This window comes from Pipistrellus kuhlii, unplaced genomic scaffold (genome assembly GCF_014108245.1).
Source record: "Pipistrellus kuhlii isolate mPipKuh1 unplaced genomic scaffold, mPipKuh1.p scaffold_m20_p_1, whole genome shotgun sequence".
Lineage (NCBI taxonomy): Eukaryota > Metazoa > Chordata > Mammalia > Chiroptera > Vespertilionidae > Pipistrellus > Pipistrellus kuhlii.
The window spans coordinates 153,197,983-153,212,838 of record NW_023425404.1 but is presented as its reverse complement, the minus strand read 5'-3'; the positions used below and the strand labels follow the sequence as shown (position 1 = coordinate 153,212,838).

The following is a 14,856-nucleotide window of genomic DNA, read 5'->3' as shown; positions in this document are numbered from 1 at the left end:
GTACAAAAAAATAAACAGATCATCTGAAAATGAAAATTATATTCATTAATAGTAAAAACTTGCTTGGCATGTTAAATAGAGGAATAATTTATTTTTCCTCTAGGTTATCAGATTTGCAAAACTACATATTTTCTGTAGTGAAGAAAAATTAACTTTTGTATAATTTTAAAAATAATTTTAATATCCACAAAGATACTGATATAATTACAAAAGCAGTAGGTCTAGCTGCGATGTCATTTATTATAGTTGTGTAACCTTGAGGAAGGCAAGTGGAGCCATAAGTTTCTTTGAAAGATTAAACTAGATATTTTTTAACTTTTTATCTTTTTTTTTTTTTTTTTTTTTTTTTTTTTAGCAGAGAGGAAGGGAGAGGGATAGAAAGCTAGAAACATCGATGAGAGAGAAGCATCGACTAGCTGCCTCCTGCACACCACCTATCAGGGATGTACCCGCAACCAATGTACATGCCCTTGACCGGAATCGAACTGGCCCTCTATCCACTGAACCAAACTGGTTTTGGCTAACTTTTTATCTTAAAGTAATTTTGGATTTACTGAAAAGTTGCAAAAATAATATACTAGTAAAAAGCTTATGAATACCCTTTATCCAGTGTTCCCCAATGTCAGCATTTTACATTACCATAGAATAATTATCAAAGCCAAGAAATTAATATTGATACAATACTATTATTTAGCCCATAGACCTTATTCAACTTTGCCTTACTTTCTCCCACTGATAGTAAGCTAGATGATGTTTAAGAGCTTTCTGGTTCTAAAAGTCATTGACATGCTTGATGTACTAAATTATCTACCTTATCTTGATTATTAAAAACCAAAGATTAAATTTTCTAGTGAAAGCCCACTATTCCAATATTCTGTGTAAGTGTAAAACAGAAAAATGCTGAATTAAATTATTTTTAAGTCATTTAACTTGAAAAATACCATGTAGGCTTGACTGTGACCCTTTCCTAATATAACTCTCTTGATTTACTTCTTCCTACGAACATAATCCTCTTTCTGTGTCCAGAGCTCTGTGTTAGTAATAAACAAATCACATTATCATTGGGATCCATTCAAGAGTAAAAAACATGGTGGGAACTAGAAGCCCAACCAACACAAATCCCAGGGGTGTCAGGTGTGGGGCCTTTGCCTCTTTGCCACCCCAGCTACTATATACTTACTCCCTCAGCACTTTAGAATGTTCTAGGTGGGTTTTAGGCCTTTTGTGAAAACCTGATCATGGAATGGAACAAGTTGTATATTGCTGGTATAGTCTATGCATGAAGGACCTACCTTCAACCACTGGCAGGCTCCTCACTGTCTTCAAGTATATTTAGATAAGTGGATTACTACTGTACCTTTAGCTACTTCACAGGTTAGAAAATCAATTTAATGAAATGATTTTAATGAAGTATCTTCAGTATCATATGAAAAAGAACCTGATTTAATCCAGTACACTACCAACTCTAAATTATTGATATTTAGCATAGTGTAAGAAAACTACTATAAATGATCTCAATCTCAAATGAATTTATGGTGACTTCAGTAAGATCCCAATTTTTAATACCTATTAAGTTTTTCTTTCAGAATTCTTGGTTAAAATATAAACATCAGTATAAAGAAAATCGGAAGTAGAGATTATTTTCTTTAAAAACAAAACAAAACAAAAAACCCCTGCATTTTCATGTATTTAAAGGGTCATCTTCTGTTATAATAAAAATAAAGGTGAGGTACTACACAAAAGCCCTCACCTCCCTGGGGTAAACCCTACAAAACACTGGTATTTCTTCCTGTCTATTCATGGACTTTTCACAAAGGCACCATTTATTCAACATACCAAGTGCTGAACTCTTCATCTTCCCTCCAACCTGCTCAACCCCATCAGTGGCATCACTTGTTTACTCATTGTTTTACCTCATAGGCGATTTTCCAATTTCTCCCTCTCATCCTTCACAGCCACATTTGTCAGGTCTGTTACTTTCACTTCCTCAGTGGTTCTTGTGTCTGTTTATTTCTTTCCACTCTTACTTCTGTTGCCTTAATTCAGGTCCCCATCTCTCATCTGAATTTTACAGTAGCCTTATAATTGGTCATACTGTCCACATAAATATTAGCTATTATTATTATCATTTTTTTATAGAATCAAATCCAGTCTTATAGTTCAGGTCCCCATTCCGATCATGTACCTTCCATGTTCTAAATCATTCACCTACTGAAAATCTCACAGTGACTCCTAATTGCTTATGCAGGGGGTTTGATTTTCAGAGGAATGAAGTAGATTTTACTTATTGTTGAATTCCCCAACCTTTTTTTTTTTAATATTTTTTATTGATTTTTTACATAGAGGGAGGGAGAGGGATAGAGAGCCAGAAACATCAATGAGAGAGAAACATCAATCAGCTGCCTGCACAACCCCTACTTGGGATGTGCCTACAACCAAGGTATATGCCCTTGACCGGAATCAAACCTGGGACCCTTCAATCCATAGGCTGACACTCTATCCACTGAGCAAAACCATTTAGGGCTGAATTCCTCAACCTTAAGAGCCTACCACAGCAGCTAGCACCTAACAGGTATCCATTGACTATTTACTAAGTTGAAATTAATGGAGTTAGCCAATATCCTAGGATTCCTGTTAATTTTCGCAGTATGACAGTGATTTTCTATATCTTAAAAATAGATGTATTTTATTGTTAGGAAAAGTCTGCTTAGCTTTTACATTTTAAAACAGAATAGCTAGGTTCTTGGCATTTAAATGTTTTCTATGCTCACTTTCCACATTTTCATTGTGGACATCTTTTAAAATAGTTTGCAGCTGTACTCACATTCATAAACAGTCTACATCCTGGAAGAGCATGTTTATTAGTAGCATCTTATGAACAGAAGCTGAATCAGGGAGAGACATGTAATGGAATTTGTGACTTAGGTACAAATGAGAAATAATACAAAAGAAGAAACTAGAGTGAACTGATTCTGCACACAATTATGCAAAGCAGAGTACTGCTACTTTTTTCTCGTTTTAGTATTTCATCATCATCCAGGATATTACACTGATTTTTAACTTGAATTTAGTGCAGAATATTTATTAGAATGGGTATTTCCTTTGAGAAAAAACAAAATATTTCTAGGGTGATCAAAGTTTGTTATCAATTGGCCAGTATGTTTAGTGTACTAAGATCTGGGTATCCTCCTACTTAACATTGTTAAACATGCACAGTTTCTCTCTCTCTCTCTCTTTCTCTTTCACACACACACACACACACACACACACACACACACAATTTTCGTGAGAACACAGCTTCTATTTTCAGCGGTATATCCATTCTTCTGTTTGGTCTTCACTTGAAGGCATATTCTCCTTGTGAAATTTTAATTGTTTCTATAACACCTCTGTATTTTCAATCTCACTTTTAAAAGCTAGTAGCTTCAGGTGAAGAATAAGCAATAGAAACAGATTGGCTGTTGGTAGTGGTGTTATTTAGATTTAGATTTCCTTGCTTCAATTCTAATGAAGTTTAGAGAATGAAGGAGGAGAATGTTTATCAGGGTAAATATTGGCCTGTGAACACAAAATAATCATGATTGTTAACAGAGTTTCATGACCAAGAATATGAGATTAGGACTCAAATACCAGCTGCTCCACTTATCATTTGTATGACATTGAACAAGTTATTGAACTGCTTTGAGCCTAAAGAACTTTGTCTTTAAAATGGCGATAACAATAGCTTCTTCAGAAGGAGGAAAAACATAATGATAAGGATGACTGACATTTTTAAAGCACCTAAGAGGTATGGATCATTATTCTTGTTTCATCAATGATGAGCAGAGCTTATAGAGCATAAGTCAGCTCACACAGTTGGATGTGATGGTGCTGGGTTTGAACCAGCTTCATGCAGTGGCTCCCATATGCATTCCAGAATTAGGTGTTATTATGTTCATTATACAGAATTCTCCCAAAGATAACTTTTTCTGAAATGTCTTCTGATTTCCCATTGTGTTTACACCAAAAACTTTCTGATTGGAAAGCATTTTCTGTTCATAGAAAGGTGTGGGTAGAAATGAATGCAGTTGCCCAGTATTTAAAGATTTGTTTGCAATGTTCAAAGGCTGTTTGGGTCTCCTTATGTACTTTTAATAGATATAAGATAGTAATTTTATATATGAATTAACCTTAAGTACTTTTAGTTCTTTTAGCTAACATACTGGGAATTCTATTGTATATCTAAAGATGGGTTTAATGATATCTATTGAATTCTGCATTAATGTTCTTCCCTTTACCTTATCCTATATAATAAGAGAGGAGTATGCTAATTATCTGTTATGCCCTGAGGCGTAACAACCTACCAGAATAATGACCAAATCACGGATCAGTAGGAGGGTGAGGCAGCTAGCTACAAGAGGGAGGTGGAGAGCTACTGGAGGGGGAAGGGCAACAAGCTATGAGGGGAGGGGTGGGGGGAGAGTGGCAGTGAGCTACTGGCTACAAATGGGTGGCAGAGAGCTATAGGAGGGGGCAGGACTGCAAGCAAGTGGGAGGCAAAGAGCTACAGGAGGGCGGCAGTGAGCTACTGGTGCACAGATTCGTGCACAGGGGTACTAGTACAAGAATAAAGAAATACATAATTTCTTTTCTGGAGAGAAAAAAAAAAAAGTGGTAGAAAGGAGATGAGAGCTTTGACTTTCACTTTTCCCAGGGGTCCTCACTAACTCTGTGGCTTTTGTAGGGGAGGTGGTCCTCCTGGTTAATATGCCTGCAGACAGCCCCGCTGAAGGAGGCCAGCACCTACCTGATGGGAGGACAGCAACCCCCACCAGCACCTTCAGCCAGCAAGACATCAATGAAGGCATTGTGTGGTACAGGCACTCTGGAGTCCCGGCCCAGAGTGACTCCTTCCGCTTCCAGGTACCCTTTGCTTCCTAACTTTTCTGATGTCTGAATGGTCTGATGAAAACCATCACCATTATTTATAAGCAACTTGGGGAATTTTCTATGATTGCCTAGAAATCTTATTTGGGGGAAGAGGAAATATTGATATAACTAATAGTATTGAGAGACATTTTTAATCTGCTAATTCATTCTTATAAGTATCTCTACAAACAGAGACATTTTACAGCAAGGAGATTTATAATAGATAATGGCTAAAGTGTTTAGGAAAATAATGTTTCCAGAATATTAAAATGCTTATTTTAATATAGTCTTATTTTCTTTTTTTTCAAATGTTTTCGGAACATTTGCCATCTTCTGATAAGATCATAGACTTGACAGCCAAATCCAGTGGGTTCATATTTCAGTTCTGCCATATCTTAACTACACAACTTGGGGAAAATTACTTGGAAAAATACTTGTCCTTCAGATTCCTCATCTGTAGAATAGAATTATTATAAGGATTTAGTGAGTTAATACATACAAAAATTTAAAATAGTGCCTGTCCCTAGGTAAGGATTGTTACTATCATTTATAAAGATTGGTCAGATGCCAGTACTGTAGACTGAATGTTTGTGTCCTGAAATAATTAATATCTTCATACCTGCCCCTCTTCATGTGGTAGGTGATTAGCATTAGATGAGTGGGATTAGTACACTGACAAGAGTCACAGGGAAGCTGCTTCCCTCTCTACTCCCAAACATGGGGCTATAGTGCAAAGATGGCAGTCTGCAACCCCAAACACAACCCTGCTGGCACCCTGACCTCAGACTTCCAGCCACCAGAACTAGGAGAAATACATTTCTGTTGTTTATGAGCCACCCAGTCTGTGGCATTTTTGTTATAGTAGTCTAAGCCAGCTAAAACAATCAGATCATAAAAGACTGCCAAAAAGGGGGATATTCTCTGGCTATTATGAAATACTAGAGACCCAGTGGATGAAATTTGTGCACTTCGGGGGCTGGAGAGGTAGAAGGAGGGTCTCTCAGCCTGGCCTGCACCCTCTCGCAGTCCGGGAGCCCTTAGGGGAGAGGCTTTCACCAGCTGTGAGCTTGGCTTCTGGCTGAGCAGTGCTCCCACTGTGGGAGCACACTGACCACCAAAGGACAGTTCCTTCATTGAGCGTCTTCCTCCTGTGGTCAGTGCGCATCATAGTGTCCAGTTGTTCTGCAGTTTGATCAATTTGCATATTAGCCTTTTATTAGGATATTTATATAGGATACTTAGAAATTCATTTAAAAAAGGTAAAACAATTCAAACCACTGGAATTTTTAAAATAGTCTCCCAAATAATTATATTTCTAAAAGGAAATCAGAATAGCAAACTATTAAGAAATAATGATGAAGAGGAAATAAATTATTAGTACTTCAATGATCTGGATAAAATAACACTCAAGTAAATTGATGATCTTAAGCTCTTATTATTGAGCAGAAGATCATGAAAATAAATGGACTAAATATTTAGCTCAAGAAGCTAGAGAACTACAAAGGAAACCTAAGGAAATAAAACAAGATAGAAATTAATAGAAATGAGCACACAGCTAACTATAAAATGCTAGAATTGATAAATGAGTACAAGACCTCATTCTTTGGAAAGACCGATAAAATCAGACAAACATGTTGTGGACAAATTGGGAATAAAGAACTGAACAGAAGTATAAAGGAATGAGGGAATATGAATGAGAAAGAGCTTTTAAACATAGATACAGAAGAGAATGTGGGCAAGTGTAGAGGAAATATGAAGATGCATTCATGATAATCAGCCAAAGCCCCTCTGAGTCTGAGACTCTTCCTTTGTCTCAAATCCAGCTGGGGATAAGCCTCCACAATAGCTCACCTTGTTAAAATGATCATACATTCTGCCTCTAAGACCTGGTGTGCACATCTTTGTTGCTTGACAAATTTATATGATATAAAAGATGTGCTTTTCCAGAGAGCAAATTAAAATAAACTTGAAAACCATTAAAAGGAGATTTTACTAGCACATTAATGTCCAATGAGTGAGAGCAAACATTTGCCCTTTGCTAGAATTAACTTTTCATTTTTGGCACCTGGGGACTCAGCAGTCCTCAAAGAATGAGTCAGAATGGAGGCAAAGACCTCAATCAAAAAAAGTCACCTCAGCAAGCTAGAATCCTCAGCTCTGCCTTTGCCATGCTAGGCCTGAGGAAGAACGTTATCAACATGGGGCATTTTCCTGGAAAGGGATTCTCAGCACCTGCTCATAATGATATTTGATTGCTTTTGCAAGTTGGTTACTAAGTGGATAATTATAATATAAAATAGCTAAACGTACTGATTTTTTTTTTTTAACAAACTCACTTGAGTTTAAGACATTCAGTTGAACATCATTACTTAGTAAATGGTTCCCTTTGAAGAGTCTTCACACAATTTGCTCAAAATGTGTTTAGAACTCCTATTGTAAATCTCCTTCCAAACCCATGGGATATTCTGAAGAATATCCTCCGTAGAGACGTTATAGCATCCTTTGGAAGTAGGTTTTAAAACGTAACCATATAGCCAGTCATTCAGAATCATGTCTGGTATGAAGAAGAGTAGTAATGACTTCGGGTTGACACAGGGAGTAATTATGAAGTAACAAGTTCCTTTTTCTCACGTGATTTTTGAACTTGTTCAAAAGGCATTTCAAAAGTGCATTTTGAACACTCACAGTGTCTCTATTGCACTTATGAAACAGCTCTCTGAGATCATGTCCTCCTGGATGTAAAAGCTTTGGTGTGCTTGCTTTTAAAGTCTCATTGTTTTATGGACTTACCTCATCTTCTGATTTGAAATGACACTTTAACTATGTGCCAAAATAAACAGCAACTTTTCCCATTCATTTTAATGTCCCTCAAGGATTTTAAACTAAAAAGAAAAAAAAATGCTGTTTTTCATGATTCTCCTTTTTCTTCCCTTTTGTTCTTTCAAGCAAAACTTGCAATACAATGAGTTGCATCAATTTCATTTCATTTTAATGTTTATGTGCTGTCATGAGCCATCAGTGCATTCCATCTGTTACTTTGCCTATAAGACTTGGGATTTATGTAATGCTTGTGGTTTTTCAAAATAAAGCATGGCATAGGGAGGAGAAAGCACGCACTCTTATGTCACTTTTGGCCTGGGCAGAAGCCCTGGTCTTGGTGTATGCAGATCATGTTGATACAGCCTCAGGGGATGGCGTTTTAAAAAGATCAACATGGTTCACACCAGTGTCTTGACTACAGAATCAAGAACAGATTCCCTTGCTTGGCAATATGTTCACATTATATTACCTGCACAGCGTTCTTCAAGAGATGGGAGAACAGTTTTCCTAATCTTCTAAAGCTTTGAGACTGAGTCATATTGATCAATAGGAAGACCAGGGTCTACTAACCTGTTAAATACCAACCCTTTTGTTTCTTTTCTTGTGATTTTTGACACCTTGCTTAACAGTTTCCTCATCTATAGAAAAGGAGATAATATCCATTTGGTGGGAATTATATATGATGGCTTTTGAGAAATAGCTAGCCCATGATAGACATTTAGTGAATTATCGCTGATGTTACTCATTTTATATATAGTGACTAGAGGCCTGGTGCTTGAAATTCCTGCACTGGGGGGGGGAGGGGTCCCTCAGCCCAGCCTGCACCCTCTCCAATCTGGGACCCCTCAGGGGATGTCTGACTTCTGGTTTAGGCTAACTGCCTCTGCCTGCCGGCCTAATTGCCCCTACCTTGCTCTCCTGCTGGCAAGATCAACCCTAACTTGCTCCTCTGCTGGCCTGATCACCCCTAACCACCTCTGCCTTGGCTCCTGGCCTAAGCCACAGTCTGGCCTCCCTCTTCGGGAGGCAACCTGGTGTATAATATAAGAGGAAGGTGCCGCCTCCATTAACCCACTGCTGGTGCCACTGCTGGTCTGAGCCTTGGCCCTTTGCAGCTACACCTCGGCCCTTCACAGCCACCTGTGGCTGCCTGAGCCTTGGCCCTCACAGCCACTGTGGCTTTGTCCAGAAGGACATCTGGAAGGTCCTCTGGAAGGTCTTCTGGAAGACATCCGCCCTAATTAGCATATTCCCCTTTTATTATATAGATACTGTAAGATGGTGCTTTGACAACCTGTAGATATTCTGAATTTAAGCTCCAGGCATCGGATGTGATTAAGATAAAGAGAAGACAGTTTTTAAATTTTCTTTAAAAAAATAGTTTATTGTTTTTTTTAGAGAGAGGAAAAGGCCGAGGGAGAGAGAGAAACATCGATATGAGAGTACAACATCAATTGGCTGCCTCCAGCACACTCCTTACCAGGAATGAAGCCCACAACCCAGACATATGCCCTGATGGGATTGAACCTTCAAACTCCTGGTGCATGGGACAAATCCCAGCCACTAAGCCACATTGGCCAGGGCAGAGAAGACAGTTTTGTTGTTGTTGGCCTAATAGTTGAAGACATAAGGAAGGACTGCTATTTCTGCCTTTTTCTTAGAATGTATGGCACCCTACTCCCTCTCATAAGAAATTAGTGTAACTACACATGGCCACACAGGCCTTTGCAATTCTTATAACAAGCTTCAGCTGGAGCAGACCACAGAGAAGGGGGTGTGAGGGAGCAGCTCAGTAGCCCTGAGGGAGGGGAGAAGCTGCATTGGGAAAATCATCAGTGTTTTCAGCATTTTTGAAGCAAGAAAAATTTGATTTTGGGATCACTACACTAATTATTATATGACTCTTGACTTGCAGGGGTGTGTCATTTATAACCGAACTGTAGGTATCTGTGCTTAGATATATCTTTTAAAAATGGAATAAAAATCACATATCTAACATGTGTTGTGTGTGCTCACAGTGAAACATTATGCAGCTATCAAAAATTGTGTTTTGAAGAATGTTTAATGTATTATATTCAGTAAAAATGTGTAGTACACAAATGAATATAGAGTTTGACGTATGCATAGGAAAGAAATTAAACTAAAAATGTGTCAATGTGTTAATAACCATTATTTGTAGGTATTGTAATTCTAGATGATTTTTTATGTCTTATTTAGACTTCCTTGCATTTTCAGGGCTGCCTCAAAGGATTCTGGCAATCCTGAAAATGCAGGAAAGTCTAAGTAAGACATAAAAAATCATCTAGAATTACAATACCTACAAATAGGTTATTAACACATTGATGCACTTTGTCATGCAGGAAAAAATGGAATTCAAAGACAGATGATTTAAAGGTGGCGCGGGGGGATAAACACATGCAATATGCTCTGCCCAACCGAGGCTCACCAGTAGGATGTTTCTTTCCAGGTGTCCAGTGCCACCGATGCCCACACCCACCTGGAGAGCCGCATGTTCAACATCGCCATCTTACCACAGACACCGGAAGCGCCTCAGCTCTCTCTGGGAGCATCTCTCCATATGACTGTGAGTTGGGTGGGAGGGCTCTCGGTTTTTGAGGCATGCTGACGGGATCTGGCAGAATGACCTGTGTTTTTTTGTATCTGATGAATGCCTGGCCCAGAACCCAGACCATACCAGCCCTGTAAACCCATTTCTCCTTGATTTGAAAAATAAACTTAAATTCTCAGAGTAACAGGAAACTTAGACGGAATTCACCTCAAACAATTATCCAGTGCTGGCGTCCTCTTTTCAGCATCCCAGACAGTCCCAGGACTCCTCCTTGAGTAGTTAGAAGGGATTTCAGGCCTGTATCTGTTTAATCAGTACCTTTTGGGTATAATTACTCAGTTAGTTATAGCTCCATATAGCTGGAGAAACTGTCATTCCATTTCTTAGAGCCCCATTAGAAGTTTCCTTTCTGTTATCAATGTTTCCCAAAGAAGCAGGTTTCTATGCCGAGTCCAGAGAGATAAGTAGCAATTATCCAAGTGAAAGTCTGGGGGGCAGGTGATGGCAAAGGGCACTAAAATGCAAAGACCCAGAGGCCAGCAAGAATATGATTGTTGGGGGAAATTGTAAATAGTTTAATAAGACTGGAAATGAGGACAGCAGAGGAGAAATGGTGAGGATGGGGAAGCCGTGAGCTCCACCACAAGGGGCCTGCTTGCTGTGTGGGAAGAGCATGGGCTCACGAAAAGGTTTGAAGTGAGGTGACAGCTATATTAGTTCAGACAATTAGCAGCCCCCCTGCAACCCTGTATCTAGGGGTGAGGTGATACCAGGACCGCTCTTTTAGTCAGAGCCACAGCATCGAAGGCTGAAAATGAATCATTACGGACCTACATTTTAGTTAGCGCCCACATAATTACACTCCAAAGTGTATCAGCCTTGAGCCACGACAAAGAAATCACCTGTAGTTTTAGAAATTATGGGTCTGGGGCATGACAGAGACATAAAGGGGGAAATAGGAGGTTTTTAATGAATAGCTGATATCGGCATTTCCACTGTAAACCATAATTTAAAGAAATCATAATTCAGTAGCACTATAAAGTCTATAATTCATCATTCTGACTGGAGGAACTAGGATCAGAATTTTCTTTAAACTGTGAAGAAAAATGTGCATGCATGTTTTTTGCCAAATGCTAATGCACTGTTATTTGGACTTTAGAAGGGAAAAATGGGCCAGGAGCCATGAAGATGGCACTGTTCCCACTCCATTGCTATGGACCACTAGACATGTCAAGCTCCTTGACCTTTAGGGTTTTAGATTGCTAGTTTTCAAACTAGGTCTGTCCAATTTAGGATATCACAAAGGTTAGTTTATCATAAAATGAAATTAGCCTAATCTTCAGTGCATAAGATATACATAGTTTCTATTTCTTTTAATTTGTTTTAATTTTTAAAATATTAATATATTTGTTTATTGATTTCAGAGAGGAAGGGAGAGGGAGAGAGAGATAGAAACATCAATGATGAGAGAGAACCATTGATTGACTGCCTCTTGCTAGTCCCTCCCTAGGGATCAAGTCCACAACCTGGGCATGTGCCTTGACTGGGAATTGAACCCTGACCTCCTGGTTTATAGTTGATGCTTAATCACTGAGCCACACCAGCTGGGTTTCAGTCGTACATTTTTGAGCCCCTAATTTTTGCCAAGTGCTATAGAAGACATTGGTGATTTGATGACAATAAAATACAGTCACTATTCTTAAGGAACTTGGAGTCTAAAATGGGAGAGGAGTGAATCAACAAACACTGACAATATAATAATACATGCCATAATGGAGACATGATATGGAAGCAAATAAAAGACACCTGGCCCAGTGGGGGGTGGCAAGGTCATGGGAGGCTTCTTCTGGGGGGTGAACAAAGCTGACTGAAGTGAAAGATTGTCTCTAAAGCAGGGTCTCAAACTTCAGCCTGCATTGGGTTCACCTACAATGTTTGTTACATCACAGATGGCTAGAGCCTACCCCAAAGTTTTCTAATTCAGTCCATTTGCTGTAGGGCTGAGAATTTGAGTTTCTAACAAGTTCCCAGGTGGGTCTATTGCTGCTGCTCTGCTTGAAGAACCACTTCAAGAAATAGGGCGACATTCATTGTAGACAAAGGAGCAGCAGGTGAAAAAAGATGGAGATGTAGGAGAACATGTCCTATTGAGCAAGAATTCATGTGGCCAGAGCATAAATTCCTAGGTGAATAAGAAATAATATATGAAAGTCACATCATGGAGGGCCTTAAGATAAAATGAAGGGATTTCCACTGTGTCCTGAATGGCTGTTGGGACAGATACTATGTAGCAGACAGGCAACCTGATCAGATTTTCTATTTAGGAAGGTCATTCTGGCTGCAGGATAGAGAATACTCTAGATGGGGACCAGATAGAGATCCTGGAAATAGACCACTGCAGTCATCTAGAACAAGAAAGGTTAGTGGCATGATATCATGCAGTGGCAATGAAGATTAAAGTTAGTGAGATCTTGAAGAGATACTTGTACACCCATGTCCATTGCAGCATTATTCACACTAGCTAAGAGGTGGAAGCAGCCTAAATGTCCTTTGGCAGGTAGGTGGATAGAAAAAAATGTGGTATACACAACAATGGAGTCTTATTCAACCTTTATAAAGGAAATCCTGTCGTATGCTACAATATGATTGAACCTTAAGGACATTGTTCTAAATGAAATAATCCAGTCACAGAAAGACAGAGTCTGATGATTCTACTTATATGGGCTATCTAAAGAAATCGGACAAAGGTGGTTGTCCTTGTGAGGGTAGGGAGAGGGAAAAGCCTACTTTTGTTCAATCCATACAGAGTTTCAGTTTTACAAGTGGAAAAACTTTCTAGAAATCAGTTGCATAACAATATAGTTATTTTGTATTATACACTTAAAAGTGTTTAAGGTCCGGGGCAAGGGGATGACAATAGAGAAAGAATGAGAGATATTTACAGATATCATGGTCAATTAGATTTGAGAGAAAGGTGAAAAGCCCTGATTTCTGAGTATATCAAAATGAGTAACTTCAGACCTGAGAATGACTACAATCAACAAATCAACAAAATGACAAGTGCTGGTGAGGAAGTAGAGAAAAGAGAACCCTAGTCCACTGCTGGTAGGAATGCAGACTAGTGCAGCCATATGGAAAACAGTATGGAGTTTCTTCAAAAATTACATATGGATTACCATTTGACCCAGTGGTTCCACTTTTATGAATATATCCTAAGAAACCCCAAACACCAATCAAAAAGAATGTGTTTTCCTCTATGTTTATAGCATCTGAAAACAGCCCAAGTGCCCATCAGTAGAGGAGTGGACAAAAAAGTTGCGGTACCTTTTCACCATGGAATACTACGAAGCAGTACAAAAGAAGGCTCTCTTACTCTCTGAGACAGTAATGAGGGACCTGGAGAGTATTATGTTGAGCAAAATAAGCCAGTCAGAGAAAGACAAATATTACAAGATATCACTCATATATGGAATCTAATGAACAAAATAAACTGTTGAACAAAATAAATCAAGAGACATAGAAACATGGGACATACTGTGGACTCTAAGAGGGAAATAAAAAAGAAATCTAGTTTCATCCACAGAAGCATTTTAAAGAATCTGTAAATTATATATTTTCACATAATAAACTTTTTTTTTTTCTTCAAAAAAAGATGCCATTCATTGAGATAGAAATGTATGAGGACTCTAGGGGGAGGGGTGAAAGTCATGATAAGTTCCATTTAGGGTACGTCTATTAAGGGTGTTAGGAGATCAGTAGATAGTCTGATAGAGAAATAAACTATTAAGAATCACTAATGGTTCATAGTGGTTAACTACAAACATAACTGGAACATAACTAAGAAAGATTGAATAGAGTGAAAAGCAACATAATCAAATACCTATCTAAGTTGAAATTGGTTCTGTGGTCTTTCTATAATTATGTTATTCATCAAATCTAAGATCCTTTAAATGGGATCTTATGGTTTAATTTGCAGTGTCCATCAGAATTATATGTAACACGCCTATATAAGTATATGTATATGTGTATATGTATATGTATATACATATGTACAATATTATAAGATACAGAGTTATATAAGTACATATGATATGTATACATTTAGGATACATAGTATATATGGGCAAGGAGATCCAAAAACATGCATAATTACCAATAAATATTATAGCCTAGACAGTATAAGATTCTGCAGATGAGTTAATAGATTCACATCAACTCAAGGTTTTCCAAGTAATCATCCACTATTTGACTTGGAAAACCCTTAAGGGCAAAACTTTTGATTAATTACTCTTGGAAATCTTCCTCACCATCTCACACTATGCCATGTATAAAGTAATTGCTTAGTGAACATTTGCTGGTTAAATGTATATTTTCAGACCTACTTTCTCATAATTAATAACTCCCTAAATTGTATCCCCTTCTAATTCATGTAAATTAATCATATAGGCATACACACACACAATTTGAACATCATATTTCCCATTCCTTTCTTAAAGGGCATTGTGAAAGACATATCATTTATTATTTCCTTTTTCAAATGGTTGCAGTACTCAGGGTTG

The 14,856-nt window shown here is 38.2% G+C and overlaps 1 protein-coding gene across 1 annotated transcript in view; it reads left to right on the top strand.

Annotated features, from left to right (window-relative positions):
* FRAS1 (Fraser extracellular matrix complex subunit 1) overlaps positions 1-14,856 on the top strand; it is a 446,031-nt gene that overhangs the window by 310,652 nt on the left and 120,523 nt on the right. The window contains exons 31-32 of the mRNA XM_036412793.2: positions 4,724-4,902; positions 10,196-10,312. Of these exons, the coding sequence (XP_036268686.1) occupies positions 4,724-4,902; positions 10,196-10,312 (296 nt within the window). The remainder of the gene's footprint in view (positions 1-4,723; positions 4,903-10,195; positions 10,313-14,856) is intronic.